Below are 19098 nucleotides of genomic sequence, written 5' to 3'. Positions count from 1 at the left end.
CCGACCAAATAATAATGGTTTTAGAAAACAGCAGTGGACTGTTTTGAATAAATTCATCATCGAATCTAAAGGGACCACATCCCCAATGATTAGCGAAAGTTTTTGGAAGTTGTGAATGTGGTCCAATACAGTTTTGCAAGTGCAGTTGATAGTTCCAATCTTTGTGACTGTTATTTAATCAGAAACTCTCTCTCTCTCTCCGTCTCTGTTTCCCTGTCTTATCTCTTTCACTCCATCCCTACCTCCTTATGTTCTGTGTATTATTTACCCTTCCCTTCATCCAAACATATCCTCAAACACGCACGCTCACATTCACGCACACACACACACATAAACACACACACAATACTTCCACATAACAAACAATGCACTGCACCTTCCCCTCAACACATTTCTGTCCGTATCTCCGTCTATATCTCTATGCCCTTCCTCTTACACACACATTCATCCACCCTACCAACGACGCACGCACAAACGCACGCACAATTATCACCCGATGAACACCCAATCACCCCCATCCATCCTACCCTCCCCTCCCCTCCCTCCCCCCCTCTCCCTCCCAAAAAAAACCCAAAACAAAACCAAAAAAAACCTGCATACACACCTTCCAGAGTCCCGGCCTAGACATTGATGAGAACGGTACGTTGGACCTGAGTGTGAGCAAGCGGCTAGGCGTTGGTGGCATCGGGGCGGTACTCACCCCTCTAGAGCCCATGTCCCCCCACAGACAGGCTGCCCTGCTGGGCTCCCGCTGCTACAGCATGGGAGACGCAGCAGACTGCTGGGAGCTCCCCGTAGACTACACCAAGATCAAACGCATAGACGAGGACGAGAAAGAGGTAAAAGCACCATCCCATCCACAAGGAAATAAGTAAATGGAGAACACTGAGGGTGGGAGGGGAGGGGGCAGGCAGGCGCCCAGAACGCTGTTGTGGCTGGTGGCCAACGTTATATGGATGAAAGCAAAGAATGAAAAGAAAGATGGACCTCTTTTTCTTTTTTTTTTCGTCATGGACCAAACGTACTGTCTGTTTGGGAAGGGTCTTTTATCCGAGGAACACGTCATTTAAACAGACTACATTTCCCATAGTGCTCTGGGCATTACCGAGCCCCTTTGTAACAAAGACTGTAAATCTTCACTTAAGCTCGGTGACACCATTGCTCTTTGTCTCTAAACTGGTGACAGGATGGCTTTTGTGCTTGTAGTGCGCTATGCGCACCAGAGGTCCGGGTTAATAGAGGCAAATTGTGGTGGTTTTTGTCTGTGGTCGGGGAGACGTTCATCTCATCCTCCACGCCGCTCAGAGTCGCAGGCTAATGCTGTTACCCCTGTTAGCACTCTCTTCTCTAGCCTACTTCCAAGGCAACACCCTGACTTGCGAATATAGGCTAAGATTTGCATCCCTGTCGGATGGCGTTTCAGGTCTCTTACGACTGGCGTCTGACTCCTAGACTATCTCTGGAATCATTAGAAAGTCATATGAGCCCTGTTTTTCAGAGCGGACGACTAATGAATCTGTATGTTAATTGATGTCAGAGCTGCCAGTACGGAGGTATCACGCTCCCCGCATGCTGGCATTCTTTTTTTACATTTCGCTCCTCCCCCCCCCCCCCCCCCCAAAAAAAAATGAATTATGCAAAGTACCACCTTGGGAGGCAATGGGAATAGCTCCTCTCATCAAAGAGCTGCTGGAAATCAATGCATGGCTGCTGGGGCTGCTGCGAAGTGCGCATGCCTGCACACATGCATCTGTTTGTGTAAAGGGAAGGAGACCGTGCACATATTAGGCTCAGTGAGTGTGGTGTGGTGTGTGTGTGTGTGTGTGTGTGTGTGTGTGTGTGTGTGTGTGTGTGTGTGTGTGTGTGTGTGTGTGTGTGTGTGTGTGTGTGTGTGTGTGTGTGTGTGTGGAGGCGCCCATGCTTCTTTGTGTAAGCTTGTGTGTGCGTGCACAGCTCTGTGGGTTTGCATGTATGCATGAGGCTATATAAAGTGCATCGCATCCCTAGCCTACTTTACACTCTGGATATCCATATGTATGCAAGCATCACCCACCCCTCCCTCCCTTCCCTTCCCCTCCTCTCACTCTCCATCACCCTTCCTTTCTTTCGTCAGCCTCCCCATGTCTGTCTGTCTGTCTCTGACACCTTGCTTTGGCTGCCAAAAAAACGAGCACACCTTTGCTGGCTGACTGGGCCCAGCTACTGCACTCCAGGACAACTGGAATGCTGGGCAATTTGGCTGTATCTGGACCTGTCTCTTCATGGACATTACTGTACATACCACGGCGAATAGAAAGAGAGAGGGAGAGAGAGGGAGAAAAAAGGGAATTTTGCATCAACAGCCTCCCCGACGTGCCCTGCCTGCTCACACTGCAGACAAAAAGTACAGCCCCGCAGTAGTACCGGTGCCGGGCTACACCACAGTGCCATCTAGTGGCGTTATCTTGCATAACAACCACCACCACCCAGCTTCCTGCAGTCTAGGGCTTAGCGTTGTGTTTAAGGTCACGATTGGAGGAAGAAGAATGATACCTGACACACATGTAAGAGAAGCATCCCTCAACAATAGCGGTTTGAAGAGATGACAACGAGGCCACACGCTCAGTGGAGTACACACACATGCGGCGTGCTCACACGCAGACTGAACACTTGGCTAAGCCATTATTTCCAATTATTCTATTCTCTCTAATTCTCTCAGACCGACAACAGAGTTTCAGCAAATTCGCCCAGACAATTACCGTTCCAAAAATCAAATTCAAATTAACAAAACACTATCTGTGTGTGTGAGTGCGTGCGTGCATATGTGTGTGTGGGTATGTGGGTGTAATGGGTTGGAAAGGCTTCCTTCGAAAATGAGGGAAGGAATGAAAAAGCTAATACTAAGAAATACTCACTCAAACAGTCATAAAGAAGAGTATGCTGTACTACTATATTCGTGTGTGTGTGTGTGTTTGTGTGTGTGTGTGTGTGTGTTTGTGGGTGTGTGCGTGTGTGTGTGTGTGTGCGTGTGTGCGTGTGTGTGCGTGTGCGTGTGTGTGTGTGCGCGCGTGTGTGTGTGAGTGTGTGTGTGAGTTTGTTTCTTTAATCACATGGACCATGCACCTGCGGTGAGGACAAGGTGACATAAAAAAACCAAGCCTTCTCTTCCTTCCACACCTTCCCTCTTTCCCTCAACGCCCCATCCCGCCCTCCCTGACAGACGGACGACCTGGACCCCTTCCACGACCTGCTGGATGAGCGGTCGTACTCCACAGACGTCAGCATGCCCAGCCCCAAGCCCAAGTACGGCCAGTGCAAGGAGAGCAAGAAGGACCTGATCACGTAAGTCGTTCAAACAGCATCACATCGACAATGACCACACCCACACGACCACACCCACACGACCACACCCACACGACCACACCCACACGACCACACCCACACGACCACACCCACACGACCACACCCGCACGACCACACCCACATGACCACACCCTCACAACCACACCCACACTCACACAACCATACCCACACCCACACGACCACACCCACACGACCACACCCACATGACCACACCCACACGACCACACCCACACGACCACACCCACACGACCACACCCACACGACCACACCCACACTCACACAACCATACCCACACCCACACGACCACACCCACACGACCACACCCACACGACCACACCCACACGACCACACCCACACGACCACACCCACACGACCACACCCACACTCACACAACCATACCCACACCCACACGACCACACCCACACGACCACACCCACACGACCACACCCACACGACCACACCCACACGACCACACCCACACGACCACACCCACACGACCACACCCACACGACCACACCCGCACGACCACACCCACACGACCACACCCACACGAACACACCCACACGACCACACCCGCACGACCACACCCACACGACCACACCCTCACAACCACACCCTCACAACCACACCCTCACAACCACACTCACACAACCATACCCACACCCACACGACCACACCCTCAAAACCACACCCACACAACCACACCTACACAACCAGACCCTCACAACCACACCCACACAACCACACCCTCACACCCACAGCGACACACACACCCAACCCGACCGGTCCCCATGACTCCGCCCCCTCCGCCCATCTGTCCATCCATGTCCCATCGACGGACTTCCCACTTCATCAAAGTTCCATGCTGTGCTTCCCTGCTGCATGCCCCTCCATCCACACACACACACACACACACACACACACACGCACACACGCACACTTAGTCATGCAGGAGCGCATACATGGTCTCGTACTCATCTCTCTTTCTCTCACTCTCTCTCTTGACCATCAGCCATCCCATAGTGCCTCTATCCTTCCCCACCACCCATCTTCTCTGTGTGCTCTGGCTGGCAGTGGTGTATAAAACAAATATGATGCCTCCATTCAGCCCTTTACTCCACGTTGGGTGGCACTTGAAGGGCCTTCTCGTTTGACGTTTGTCTCACTGAATAGTCGGTGCATAAGCATAAACAGCTCCATTTATTATGAATACGCAACCAAAACCTGTCTATCAGAGAGTGGAGGCCAACTGAAAACAATACAATTCGAGAATGAGGATGCACAGACATTCTGCACGCGTTTATGTGGAGAATGTCCCCCTTTTTCCTTCTCCTCTGTGGTTCGGTTGGCAGATGTCCCCGACCCCCGTGTGACGGAAGTGCTCACTTTGTCTCCTTCACTGAGATACTGAGTCCATCTCTGTCATCTATTGTTTGCAGTTCACCCCGACAACTCTGTCAGAGACAGCCTTAGACAGAGTCTGTCTCTCTCCCTCTAGCTCTAATGCCCTTTGACTTTGAGGACTGTAGTGGTATGGCCTGAAACAATACAACAACATATGAATTAAACTCCACGCCACTAATTCAATTCCAAGCCGACCTCACATGCTTTCCCTATGTTATTTTCCATACGCTACATAATTGAGGTCATCAATGTTTTGCAATGCAAATGGTTTATAATCCGGGAGAAATAATTGCTGCTTTACAAAGAACTAGGTCGACCTATAAAATAGACCATACTAAATATTTCCATTGCGTGTATCTCCGAAGAGATATATTTAAGAGTTTAAAGACATATATACATATCAGTTTGGATCCTGTGTGTGTGTGTGTGTGTGTGTGTGTGTGTGTGTGTGTGTGTGTGTGTGTGTGTGTGTGTGTGTGTGTGTGTGTGTGTGTGTGTGTGTGTGTGTGTTTTATGTCCTTTGGTTCAGTTGCGTTTGACTTGATCCAGATAATAAGCAAAGGAGACTCCACATAATGAAAAGCTACCTAAAATGTTCAGAGGGGATGCGATAATACTACAGTAGTCTCCCGATCAACCCTTTGCAATTGTAGCATGGCTTGCTTTTTGTATAACCGTTTGTGTGCCAACATGTGTTTGCCTGTCATTGTGTGGGTGTTCCGATTTTTGTGTATAATGTGTGTTTTCGGTGGACCTCATTGGTTGTTCTCCTTCTGTTTTGGCTTGACTAATGTGTTTTCTTTGCTCTCAGTCTCTCAGGTTGTCCGCTAGCTGATAAGAGCATTCGAAGTATGCTGGCCACCAACGCACAAGAGCTCAAGTAAGACATGCGATGAGTCGGAAACTCATTAGCTTCATGTCCGTAGATGATTCTTCTCAGGGTGGAATTCCACCCTGTTCATTTGAGGGTTGATACAAACACACACACACACGCACACGCACACACACACACACACACACACACACACACGCACACACGCACACACATGCACAAACAGAGGAATGTTTCTTTTCACCTAGACGGAAGGAAATAGAGAACTGTGGAAGAACGTTTTTTTTGTCAAGAACATTTTAATTATTGTAAGGACAAGAATCTCATCAAATGTGACCAAAAATGCTTCTAAAATAATCGGCCTGCCCTTGCTTTAAAGGGAATGTCAGAGATTAACTGAAGGAGACTTCAGCCAGGCCAGGGAGAGCTAGTTAGATATGTATTTAACTCTTATCACTATGTATGTATCTCTCTATCTAAGGGTGATGAAGTCAGGCACAAGGAGTCAATGCTTAAAAAATAGGGCTTTTATTTGCTCTAAATTAAGGGTCAATGGTTAGAAAAACAAACAAGTTCAAAATAAACAGAGTTCAGCTTAAACAGTTTAACTTAACCCTAATTGACATAAAACCTGAGCAACATAAAGCAACCTGAAATACAACAAACCAAATACGTAGAACTGACCTCCCCTCAAGACCACATGAGGTACTTTATGTATACAAGCGGTTTAAACCAGAACAGGATACATGAGGAGAGGAAAACAGACATTAAAGGTAAATCCTATAGTCTGAACCATTATGTGAGGGTAAATGTTATAATAATAATGAAATCAAATGACATGCAAACCATGTATAACCGGAACAATAAAGATGCCAGTGTGTTGTATCGAACAAAAGCCATGTTTGCGTATTTGGATGTTGAATGCATAAAAGATCAAGACATTCCAGCATATGTGTGAAGCAGGCAAGGCACTCCCTCTCAACAACGTAGGACAAAATTTAACTGGTGTCTTAGCATTATGTACACGGCGTCCCCATATCCAATACAAAACGGTCAAAGCAGAAGATCTAATGGTTAAACTCCATGCCTCATTGTACGACTACATACCATAAAGATCCAAGGTACTGAGAAGGCATCGCCTGTAGTGTTAAGATGGACGATATCACGCTAGGTATCCGTGATGTGTCCCTGTAGTCTTTGCTGGTGCAGGTAGGGGCTGCCTGCTGCCCCTGAGGCGAGCTGCTCCTAGGCCCAATCCCATTTCTACCCCTTACCCCTTCCCCTTACTCCTCACCCTTACCCCTTCCCCTTACTCCTTCCCCCTTCCCCTTACGCCTTCAAAACAAGGGGGAGGGGTAAGGGAAAGGGGTAAGGGGTAGAAATGGGATTGGGCCAAGCTGTAGGCCCTGAGTCGTTTGTGCCTTTTCTGTCCCAGGTGCCCGACACCGGGGTGCGACGGTTCGGGACATATCACTGGCAACTACGCATCACACAGAAGGCAAGCAGCCCCTCCTACACATAATCAGAAATAGGACTCCTCGTCTGTCCGGCTCTTTTGCTTGACCGTCTTCTGTAGGGGGCCGTCCCTTTTTCTGTCTGTTTTTCTCTTAGGCTGATCTGTCCGACCTTACACATGTCTGTCTCTCTGTCTGTCTGAACAGCCGTTTGTCCGTCTCTGTGGCCCTCTGTCTGGCCTTCCACCTGTCTGTCTGTTTCTCTCTCTATCTCTCTGAGCATCCATCTCTTTGCCTCTGTCAGCCTTGCCTCTTAAATTCACTTTTATTACTCTTATCACAAAGGGGCTTTTCCAACCCCCTAACCTATTTAAATATAAGGATCCCTCTCTCTCTCGGTCTGTCTCTCTGTCTCTCTCTGTCTCTCTCTGTCTCTCTCTGTCTCTCTCTGTCTCTCTCTCTCTGTCCGTCTGTCTGTCTGTCTGTCTGTCTGTCTGTCTGTCTGTCTGTCTGTCTCTCTCTCTCTCTCTGTCTCTCTCTCTCTCTCTCTCTCTCTCTATCTGTCCTTCTGTCTCTCTGTGTTGCTCTCTCTCTCTGTGTCTCTCTCTTGCTCTACTCTAACGGTGTAATGTGTTTGTGTGCAGTCTCTCAGGTTGTCCACGGGCGAGGAAGAGCGGGATCAAGATAATCCACAGCAAGGAGAACAAGGAAGACCAGGAGCCAATCAGGTACAGTGTGTGCCTCGCCCTTCTCCTAATCCTTATCCAGGTTAGCATTAGCATTAGCATTGGTGGCGGTGTTGATGGAGCTCGTTTAAACGTCAGCACCTCGCCCACCAGACGTAGGACATCAAAATTTGGCCAACATCTTGTTATGCTTCACACTCCTGACGCCTTTATTAACAAACTAGCTGGGTAATTAATTAACTAATTATTGAACTCATTTGGATGACTAGCCAACTCATTCAAAGCTAACTAATGAGCGAACAAAGTAAGCGAGTGACTCATTAACAAGCAAACTAATTAACTGTCTCAAGCACTCCCCGACTCACTCGCTCACTAAATCACAGAGTCAGTGTCTTTTCCATGGTGTTTCATCATCGTTTAAATGTAGTTAACTTTGGTACATTAGGTTCTTTAACCTACACGGACAGTCGGGAAATTAAGCACAGTTCCTAGAGGAGGTGCAGTAAAGCCCAGAGCCCAAAAAAGTGCCAGACAGTGAAAAGTTCCAAAAGGAATTTAATGGTGCAGGAATCACCTGCACGTCTGTAGCGCTACAGGGTCGGGGGGCATGGGACGCCCACCAACACTGGAGAGAGAGAGAGAGAGAGAGAGAGAGAGAGAGAGAGAGAGAGAGAGAGAGAGAGAGAGAGAGAGAGAGAGAGAGAGAGAGAGAGAGAGAGAGAGAGAGAGAGAGAGAGAGAGAGAGAGAGAGAGAGATAAAGAAGGTGGGAGCATGAGAGAGAGAGAGAGAGAGAGAGAGAGAGAGAGAGAGAGAGAGGTAGAGATTGATTTGAACTCCACCTAAATCCCACAATAGGGGATTCTCTGGCCGTGGCTCTGCAGCTCCATTGATTTCTCTGGTGGTGCAGAGGACAAACACAACGACGCCTTGGCTGCACTCCATCCAGGCAGCCTCGCACATTTGTGTCTGTTGGGGGTAGTGTGTGTGTGTGTGTGTGTGGGGGGGCGGTATGAGGACACTTTTTTTTTTAACCCTCCATGTTTCAGAGGCACTTTAGACGAGAGTTTTACGCCGTTTGAACTGGAAAACGTCCTCTTTCTCCATAAAATCGGTTGCGAGAGAATGTGATGCTCAAATAAGTACAGACCGCTTGATGATTGGATATGTTAAAAAGGGAAAACAGATAGACCAACAATTGAAATCTGACCACGGGCCAGAATGGTGCTTACAGTGAGTGCATCCTTCTGTGTCTAGACATTAGAGTTCCACAGCGCGCTTCCCCGGTCCGCGTGTTGTGTTGGGAGGACAGCCAGGGTAATCTTCCTCATCGTCTGGGGGATTTATTGCCCTCTGTTGAACCCTGAGCCGGAGCTCTCCGCTTTCATCTCCCCAGACCTCTTGTTCTTCCTGCTCCCAGGTGTTGCATGATGGGAGCTCAGCTGTCCGCAATGTCTGTCTACCTACCTACCCTCTTGTCTGTGTGTACAAATGAAACAGCACCTTTAGTGTTGATGACGCGGTTGTTTATTCGATTCGATTCAACTTTATTGTTATTGCCATAGTACAAGTACTACCCAGACAATATAATGCAAGCAGTTCATAAAAATTAGGCAATATAATGCACACATAATATAAATGTGTCTGAGTGTGCGTCTGGGCACACGTATGTGTGTCTGTGTGTGTGTATGCATGCGTGCACGTGTGTGTGTGCGTGTGTGTGTGTGTGCGTCTGCATGTTTGACTCTCTACGTGATAATGTATTAGGGTCAATCATTAAATCTCACCTCCACCTCTTCCATCCTACCCTCCCTCTCCCCCTCCCCCTCCCCCTCCCCCCCTCCCCCCTCCCCCCACCCCCCCCCACCCAGGTGTCCGGTGCCGGGCTGCGACGGCCAGGGTCACGTGACGGGGAAGTACGCCTCGCACCGCAGCGCGTCGGGCTGCCCCATCGCCGCCAAGCGGCAGAAGGACGGCTACCTGAACGGCATGCAGTTCACGTGGAAGGCCGGCAAGACGGACGGCATGTCGTGCCCCACCCCCGGCTGCGACGGCTCGGGGCACGTCAGCGGCAGCTTCCTGACGCACCGGAGGTGAGTCCCCAGCCGCCCCCGTCCCCCGTCCCTCCCCCCTCCCTCCCCCCAGCCTAAAGGTTATTTTTTCAAACCCCCCACCCAGCCCCCATGACCGCTTCAGTCTGGCCGCATTAGGTATGTCTTGGTAAGATGACTTCCCTGTTTCCCAATACTGCTTAGCTAAGCAAAGGTTGCAAGTATGTCACTTTAGAGTATATGCTAAATGAATGGTAGTAAGTTTCCGATCCGGACAAGGGCTTTGTGTTTTGCGTCGTTGAATGACGTCAGGTGTTCAACAGTATGAACGCACTTTGGTTCTTAAGACTTCGGAGGACTCAGCTGGTCACCTTTTTTTTCATTTACAGTAGCTTAACTTACAATAACACAAGAAGCAATCAATAATACTTACTTTCTATTTCAAGCGATGCGCAAATCCCTGTTGCAAAGAAAGTGACATTTAGTCAATATGTCTTCCTTTACTTCACACTTCAAATCATGGTATTAAAGGTTTTCCCTCGATAGCTCTGGACACTAACCTAGTTACAAACTTTGAGATATCTAATAATAATAATGCGCTCTCTCTCTCTCTCTCTCTCTCTCTCTCTCTCTCTCTCTCTCTCTCTCTCTCTCTCTCTCTCTCTCTCTCTCTCTCTCTCTCTCTCTCTCTCTCTCTCTTTTGCCACCAGTCTTTCGGGCTGTCCACGTGCCACCTCGGCCATGAGGAAAGCCAGACTCTCGGGGGTGGAAATGCTCACAATAAAACAGCAGCGAGGCAGCAACGGTAACCACCACCACACTATCCACACCTTACAAAGCAGCCGATCAGGAATGCTTAGGTGAAATGACACGACTGCCAGTCCAGACTTTGACACAATGAGCCAATCATGGGGCTGAAATGGTAATGAATAGCTGCCCAAATGTAGCAAGAACAACCAATCAGAGCTGGGGGGAGGAGTTTTGGACCCGACTGAATAGGTTTTGGGTTGCTTGGTGGTTATTTAAACCAAAAAGGGATTTAGTTGGCTGTTGGTATTTAGGACAGGAGACGATGCCACCATATCCAGGCACAAGGCCTTTGTGTTTCCCCACATTTTCCCTCAGAAGTGTAACATACTTTATGTTAAATAAAATATAAGATGTTCTAAGACTAAGTGTTCTAAGGTGTTTTAGAACCAAACTGTTCTTTGTTGGGATGATGAGCTTTGACATAGGCATAATTCTGTTTTAGTTATGAAAATATATACATGTTTCGTTTTTTTTTTTGTACAGATAATAGCTGTGGGGTCAGGCTACAAGGGCGTTTTCATTCAAACTGAGTGGAAACAAAAAATAATGAATTCAAATGCATGTATTATACATCATAATGAAGTATTTTCTCTAGTCATTCATAAATTAGCAGGTGAAACAGGACGCCCAATATGAACCTAACTGAATTATGATACTGCCGTTGAGAATGTTTTTTTGTAAGTATTTTTTTCTTGTTTTTTTCCTAAAAGGGTTGGAGCACGAGGAGGATATTAAACAGCTAGACGACGAAATCAAAGATTTAAGTGAATCGAATTCACAAGTGGAAGCCGACATGATCAAACTTAGGACACAGGTAGGACGTGGCGAAAAATACGAAGAGTCATGTTCAGTTTGTACATCCAGCTGCTTGTGCATTTACGCACGCAGATACCGTTTTCACAGCACAATATACAAAGTGTCATTGTATATGCATATTCTGCGGTGGGACAAAACCTTCATGTTTTGTTCAACCCGTTTCCCCTCTCCTCCGATCAGATTACAACGATGGAGTCCAACATGAAGTCGATAGAGGAGGATAACAAGGTGATTGAACAGCAAAATGACTCTCTGCTGCATGAGCTGGCCAACCTCAGCCAGTCACTGATAAACACTTTAGCTAATGTCCAGCTCCCTCCTATGGTAAGGGCCAACAGGAACGACAAGCCGGCAAGTTGCGTTGTGTCCAGTTGAGCTAAACGTCACCTTATGTTAGCTTTAATACGCATTGACTTTAGTTGTGTGTATTTGAGTACAGACGCATTGTGCATGCCTGTAGTCTAAAGCGTAGGGTTAAAAGCTTGTCCTTCCCAGCTGTGAGGGGGAGTTTGGAAATGAGATTGGACGTAGGTGGTTGGTTCAGTTTGTTCAAAGTGACGTAGCCATGACACTTGCACTGTAGAGCTAAATAGTTCCTGCATTTTGGCCCCAAACACACCATCGATAGGGATTCAATTATCTCTTTCTAAAAATCATTCATGATCATATTTTCATTTAATAAAAAGCTGTTGGACGTTACAAACATCATTCATTTATATCAATGTCAGTATTCTTTTTTGGAGCAATATTGCATGTAGATTTGACGGCAATATAAATATACATGAACATGCATGTCTCTCTTAGCAGGCCGTGTTTTGCTGCCTTTAATAGCAGGGATATCAAATCCTCTTTAGTTGTGAATCAATGAACTCCAATGTTTGTATAACACAATCATTATCAAGGACTTTCCCTTTCCGGCTAACAACATTTTGTACAACCTTTTTTTCCCTTCATAGAAACCATTGGTACACAAAGAAGCTGCCATTAGAAATAACAGCTGCTTACAGATGCACCAACGAGTAAGAATCACTTATTCACTTACAGTCATTATCTTCTGCATGACTTGTACAACCCACAGGGGACTAGCCCTGATTTTTTGATTTGGTTCTAAATACACAAAAAAAACAATCATCGACTGACATAAGCAACCTGAATGCTAGAGTCTAAATGCTAAATACTTGTTGTAGGAAATGTATTAGCAATTTACCGTGATTTGTGTGAAGAAGGAAATGCTGGCAAATAGTATAATTGAGAGTGTTCCAAACTAGTCTGTATTCACAGTAGTGTCGATTAACACGTTTAAATCTTCTTAACAAATCTTGTTGACCTTTGAATCATATTGAAATTATTTATTATATTGTGATAAATTAATTGATCTTGTTATTGATAGAGAGAGAGGTTAAATGATGACTTGATGCTCTTGTGAGATTTGGTTCAAGAAAATTGTCTCATCTGACGAGAATTAGGATTTGTTTTTGGCAGGCTATTGGGATGCCACAACAGTCATTCTTCTTTTTGTTGTGATGTTCTACAGGACCCGATCAGCGATCAGAACTTTGACGCATACGTGACAACACTAACGGATATGTACTCGAACCAAGACCAGTACCAGACTGCAGAAAACAAAGCCCTTTTGGAAAATATCAAGCAAGCTGTTCAAGGAATCCAAGTGTAGCCAAGCTGCAATTTGGGAAGAGGAGTTTTTTGGTTGTTGGATTATTTTTTGGTTCGTTTTTCTCCTATTCCTCAGACAGTTGTAATTGGTGTCTCAAAGTCTGCAGGCAAGCTAAAAGTATAGGTGACCATGTCTTTGTGACAAGGTGCGCCAACTTATCATATAGTGTTAATATATATACATATATATATAGTACCTTTTGTTCTTTCAAAAAAATGAGGTATAATGCTCGGAAAGCCTCAATAATTTCGTTTTTTCGTTTTCTTTTTGGGTCTTGCTTTTGCGATGAAAAAAGTTCAGCGACAAAAATAGTTTTTGAGGACATTCACATTTTTGTACGTTTTCATATGAGCTGACATTGTGTCATGTAATGTTTTTAGCTGCTCATGTATGCACATTTTAGTGTATATTTATGAACAGTAAGCTAACAATTATAGGACGCAAATTCCTTTTTATGCTTGTCGACGAATCATTTTAGACGAGAAGCTGAGCTGGACAGTGAGAGACATTTCCCAACTACAAGCACGGAGGAATCTACTCTTTTTTTTTTCCCTCTACTCAACAGATCTTTTTTGAATTGATGATTTTAGGTGTTTTGTTCATCTCGTGTGTAGAATTATTAAGAAGCCAGAACCTGTTTGCAAATTGCTTTATTTTTTTCGGACGATATTCGAGAAATGTTATTTTTTTTGTTTTTCGTTTTGCAAACAAACAAAGGAAAAAAACGGATCTGTAGCTGTAGGTGGGGGCATTTTTAAATTGGTGCTGTAAATGCGTCTGGGAAACGACAAACTGACCTGATGTATGTATGAATGTATGTATGAACAGTTTTTTGTAGACATCATTACACGGAAACCAGATGGTGAAAACCCTGTTATCCATGAAGGGAAAAATTTTACAGAGTAACAAAAAATATATAAAAAAAAACATCTGTGGTGGTGCATGCAAGTTCACCACACTCATTGTGGCATAATCAAAAACTAAAGTTATATGTAATAACATTAGCTTATAGAGAAAATGTTCTAGGCTCCCTAGAATTAATTCTGTTCAATTTCAAGATGTTCATTGCTAGAATCAAGACCCTTTCTCAGCAATATGATAATTAAAATCATTTGTTTATAATATAAGTATGAGATGCAATCTGCAAAGGGACGTAAAAAGTTTGGGTATATGCAATTTCTTGTTTATAAACAACGGGGTAACATGAGTGTTTTTAATATAGCCTATGTAAATTATTGATTTTTATACAAATCTTTTAATACGAAAAAAAAGCCTTTTTAAAAAAACAAGAGGGGAAATCTTGGACGTTCGGTTTTTCGAAGCGAAAGTATATGAGTTCCAATTTCTTTCTGTACGATTTTGCACAGGGACACCTTCGTTTCCATGTTTTGATGTTCTTACAGAAACTAAAAACAAGTACCCAAGAGCCTAAAAAAAATAGGGAGTGTGGAGGAGGGTTTTGTAAAGAGTATTTATAGAGAATGACAGCGGGACTTACAGGGTCACTGTCCCCACTTATGTGCCAGTAGACTTATTTGCACTTGTCCTTGAAGATATTATCCTAACGTGTGGCGGTGTGCAATTTTTTTTTCCCAGGTGACCTCTTTGGCACAGAATTTGAGCAACGTACTGCAAGTAGCCACTGTAGGCGTTGGGTGGGTACCACGGAACCAGGAAGAACAGGGACTTAGCGGGGGAAATAGTCGAGGAGAAATTAGAATCATAGCAGTTATAATGTAGGCTATTATCAACTGTACAAAATAAAATCCTTCTTTCTTTTTTTTGTTTTCTTTTGTTTTTATTTTATTTTACTTTTTTTGTTTAACTATATTTTTAGAAGGCGGAAGTTATGCCCCAGCAGCACTTTATATCTAATCACTGTACAAAGGATTAAATAATCAATCAATTCTAGGTATAAACAAAAAAAAAAACGAAGACGAGGGCTTGTTCTCCCAGGGCAGGGGAAGCAATCCCTCCAGACGGGAAGGGGGTGATACATCCAGCATCGACGCCCATATGCCTGACTGTATGCGCCCCTCCGTACTATTTGTGCTAGTTGTTAGCGATCATGTTTGGAAACTTTGCCTTTTTTGAGAGCTAATGCAAAAGGTGCTCGTTGTTCACCTTATTGAAATTCATCTATTGTACTTTACCGTCCTCTTTCAGGACCCCTCTCTCTCTCTCTCTCTCCATCCACTATGACTGCATTGCGCCTTTTTCCCACAGCCTCATGACAGCAGCTTTTCGCCAATATAGTGATGCTTTCAGTAGAGTATAGCTAGTACCAGTTATTTTTTTTAGTTCTCATTAACCTTAACAATGGACAAAGGGGACTGTTTAAAGCACAAGCCAGCTGCTTATCTGGTGTTGGTACATGGGTAAAAAAAATAATTTTTGGTGGTGGATGTGGTGGGGGAGATGAGTTATCTCCTTGACTCTATAAGGAACACAAAAAGGGTTGTCACATATTTAGAATGCTGACCTTTCATATAAATTAATGTGAATCCATCAGAGTTTATGACTTTATTTGAACCAGTTCATTTTTTAGTTGATTTTGGTGATCATTGACAAAGACGGGGTTTTGTATAAACTATTGTGCTCTCTGTGGAACTGACAGTTTGATTTATTTTTGTACTACACAGCATGAATTTGTTGACATTTTAATTTTGCTATAAATGTGTGAGATCACAAGTTGCTGTGATATTTCATTTATAAATTGTGAACTTTGTACAATTTTTGTCATGCTGGATGTTGACACATCTTACTCTGAATAAAGAAAACAATGTGTTGCCACAGACCTGTAAAATGGCTATTTTTAAATTTGTTTGGTACCATGACTTTATTAACCTTACTCCTTAGGGTGCACTCACACTAGGCCCTCTGGCCGTGGCCGTGGCCGTTTTCACACCTGCTGCTACGGTACGGGCCGCTACGGTACAGATGCTAATGAGCCGACACGCGCACAGGCGGCTACGCAACCTGAGCTGGATGACGTATAGTCCATGCGACGACCACGTACATAATAAAGGCGACAAGCCTTCTTTCCCATTAAACGGTAAACATCGCGTCAAGCGGTTCAACTGTTGGTGTGTTCTCTGTGTTGTTGTCCATTGTTGTTAAAACTCTGACTGGCGGCAGACTTTAGTATGGTCAGAGCCCGTCTACGAATATTAGACATTCTCTGGTATGGTCCATGCAGCGGTTGCTTGGTGATGACGTGTTACGACGTGATGACGTATGTACAAGAGCCTACCGTGGCCAGGCCAGAGTTGCGACGGCCAACGGTCACGTACAGGTGAGTGCAGGCCAGAGAACAATGGGGCCATTTGAGCACGGTTAGGTGTGAAAACGGCCAACGGCCACGGCCAGATGACCTAGTGTGAGTGCACCCGCAGTCATTTGCCAGTCGAATGATTCCGATTTTGAACGTAATTGATCAACACAAAGGTACTGAGATGTTGTTTTCCTGAATCTGGAGTTTGGGCCTCTATGGTTTTTGTTAGCAGAAGAGTGCTGCTGTTCATATAACATTCGAACAGCAGATGGCAGTAATCAACTCCTGCACATGAATGCGTTCAGTTCACCTTGTGTTCCCCCCCCCCCCCCCCCCCCCATGGTTTCCTCTTAAAAGTACAAGCGATATAACATAAGAATATATTGACAATTTATAAGAAATATAAAATGCATGCAACAAAAATGTGAGCGATTTAAATATGTTACAAAAGAAATGGGGTCAAGAAAAACATGTCCCATTTACAAATATGAATATGAGCTGTAGAAGATGTAGAGATTCGGGGAATAAGGGACAATAATTGAATATTGTGGTTGCTTGACGAAGTTGCTTACCGTATAAATGATACCCATAGTGTGCCATAATAGAGCGATCCATCCTCGACCTGGTCGAATATTTCTCCCTTAGCGGCTTGAGCTGTAATGGTAATGAGGTCCGCAGTACAAAACCTGACCAGCAGAGGGGAGCAAATACCAATATGTATTAGCCTACTTCACTGAATAGACTGCCCTATTAGTAGGCATGTGCTGTGCATTACATATGTTGGAGGTGAAAGTTGAGAGTGACCTCATGAAACCTTGGCTTGTTAATTATCATTCAGTCAATATGTGCTGTGCGTAATTGTGTCGAATGCAATCCAGATAATTACGAAATAGCACAAGAAGAATAAATAACAACTTAATATCCGAGTAAACCTATTCACTTTTTATTGGCTTTGTAACATGTACTGCCTTTTGGCTTTTGAATTTGTACCCCCCACTCCCCTCTATCTCTCCCCCTCTCTCTCCCTCTCCCCCGGGAGAAGGCGGGGGCTTATCCCGGCGCAGCTGAATTCCTCAGCCCTTACAATAACCGAGCCGGTTAGTCGGCGAGAGGGGTAGCTGGCGGTGTGTGCTCTGCACAGCTCACTCCCTGCAATGGCGCTGTGGATTGGTAAAATAGTTCCTCCTTTTCTACTCACCATAACTTTGTTGCTGGTTGCAAATGGACCGCCGTGTGCACTTTGTTGCCCGAGCCGATGTTTATGTTTCCGGACCACGGTGAGGTGTATGCATCTACACTTGGAAACTGTGCCAGCCGTTTCACCCCAGACCACCATTCTGTGAGTACTACTCAATCACGCCTAAACCTAACGGTGCACGCCACTGGACAGCGTGCACTCATTGCTGGTAGAATGGACAACCAATGGCTTAAAAAATCGTTCTGTGCACCCGACCCAAACCTGTATCGTATTGCCTTGTTTGATGGTGTTCGTGGATGTACGTTGACATAGTTTTGCAAGAAAAAAGTACGCATAATACTTATACAGATGTTATTAAGGTTATACAGATGTTGCAACATCGTCTACGTAATGCAACATGGCACCTGTTGAATTAAGTTTTGTTGGCTGCATCAGCCTGCATGCGAATGACTTTAAGGAACAGTTTCACAATCATTTTAATTCTGAGACTTTGCTTTAGGTCAATTTACTAATCAATGATGTTGGCTTATATTCAGAACCTGGAGTTGTAATAACCTAGACCAATAGAGCACGCAGGCTAACATTATTGCAGCGTTTACACTTACATTTCTATCTTCATTGGGTAATTTCTATCTTGACTTCGAACAAGGAGGATTTGGGTTTACGTCGCATACTTCCATACATATCAGGTTTTCCAGAACAAAATGCTCATGCTTTGCTGGATCACCCTTAGGAACAACTCTCATTCCTTCTTACGAGATCAAAAGAGTTATCATGCAGTGCCTGGAGGTGGTTTTATACTGGGGGTTAAATGGTAGTTTGGAATCCCCTTAAAGGATGAAAGGAAGGAAATGTGGTCTCTTCGTCTGGTAGCTACTTGTGAATGTGACTTGGATGTTAGGAGCACTCCACTAGGGCAGGCAGCCAAACAGCTTGCCTTTTGTCAAAGCCAGTCACTCAGGGGGACACACAGAGGACACAGGTCTTGACAGCAGCTCTGAAATATCCCCAAACCTCCGAAATAATTAATGCTGTTATTTTGTAGCACTTCACATCCGCCCGGATAAAGAACTGAAACACTTCAAACACACTCATGATCATGAAGTTTAATCCGAACCGACTTCAGCGGCATGTTTGAAAATAAGCGCTGTCTTCCAAGATGGTTCTGGGAAGCCCCTTACAGGCGTCCGTCAAAGGAGACGGTCTGGAGCCCTGCCTGGAAGACACGTCCCGTCGTTCTCACTTAGACGAAATCTCCCTCTGGGGAGCCATCAGACATTTGTTGAGTGAATTCTCCTTTATTTAACTTCTTCCTCGTCCTCTTCCTCTTCCTTCTCCTCTTCATTCCTGTACCTCTGCTGTCATAAAGGTGTTCAGAGAGCAATGCCAGCCGATGCTTTTGATTTTGAGTTGTTTTTATCGCCAGCAGTGGTTTAGATGCTGCAGAGCCACCTGTTGCTTCTTTTTTTTTGCCCCAGCCCACTGTCATGCCAGGACATGAATGTCCTTCCCCCTCTGCCTCTTCCACCTCAAAGTACAAAAATCGCTCTGCTTGCCT

The 19098-nt window shown here is 45.2% G+C and overlaps 2 protein-coding genes across 3 annotated transcripts in view; both read left to right on the top strand.

Moving 5' to 3' along the window:
• Nucleotides 1-15863, top strand: part of myt1lb (myelin transcription factor 1-like, b) — a 143474-nt gene extending 127611 nt beyond the window's left edge. The window contains exons 10-20 of the mRNA XM_030357116.1: nucleotides 612-839; nucleotides 3200-3321; nucleotides 5558-5626; nucleotides 7014-7076; nucleotides 7677-7760; nucleotides 9588-9809; nucleotides 10478-10572; nucleotides 11288-11391; nucleotides 11574-11717; nucleotides 12350-12412; nucleotides 12928-15863. Coding sequence (XP_030212976.1) covers nucleotides 612-839; nucleotides 3200-3321; nucleotides 5558-5626; nucleotides 7014-7076; nucleotides 7677-7760; nucleotides 9588-9809; nucleotides 10478-10572; nucleotides 11288-11391; nucleotides 11574-11717; nucleotides 12350-12412; nucleotides 12928-13068 — 1335 coding nt within the window. The 3' untranslated portion in view covers nucleotides 13069-15863. The remainder of the gene's footprint in view (nucleotides 1-611; nucleotides 840-3199; nucleotides 3322-5557; nucleotides 5627-7013; nucleotides 7077-7676; nucleotides 7761-9587; nucleotides 9810-10477; nucleotides 10573-11287; nucleotides 11392-11573; nucleotides 11718-12349; nucleotides 12413-12927) is intronic.
• Nucleotides 15864-17417: 1554 nt separating this feature from the next.
• The window catches only part of pxdn (peroxidasin), a 55108-nt gene continuing 53427 nt past the window's right edge, over nucleotides 17418-19098 (top strand). The window contains exon 1 of one of the 2 annotated variants that reach the window (XM_030356205.1): nucleotides 17418-17681. In XM_030356205.1, the coding sequence (XP_030212065.1) occupies nucleotides 17497-17681 (185 nt within the window). In that variant the 5' untranslated portion in view covers nucleotides 17418-17496. The remainder of the gene's footprint in view (nucleotides 17682-19098) is intronic. The other variant, XM_030356204.1, reaches the window with a different exon arrangement.

Source organism: Gadus morhua, chromosome 5 (assembly GCF_902167405.1).
Source record: "Gadus morhua chromosome 5, gadMor3.0, whole genome shotgun sequence".
Classification (NCBI taxonomy): Eukaryota; Metazoa; Chordata; class Actinopteri; order Gadiformes; family Gadidae; genus Gadus; species Gadus morhua.
Note: the sequence above shows the minus strand (reverse complement) of the source record. Positions and strands in the feature narration are given on the sequence as shown.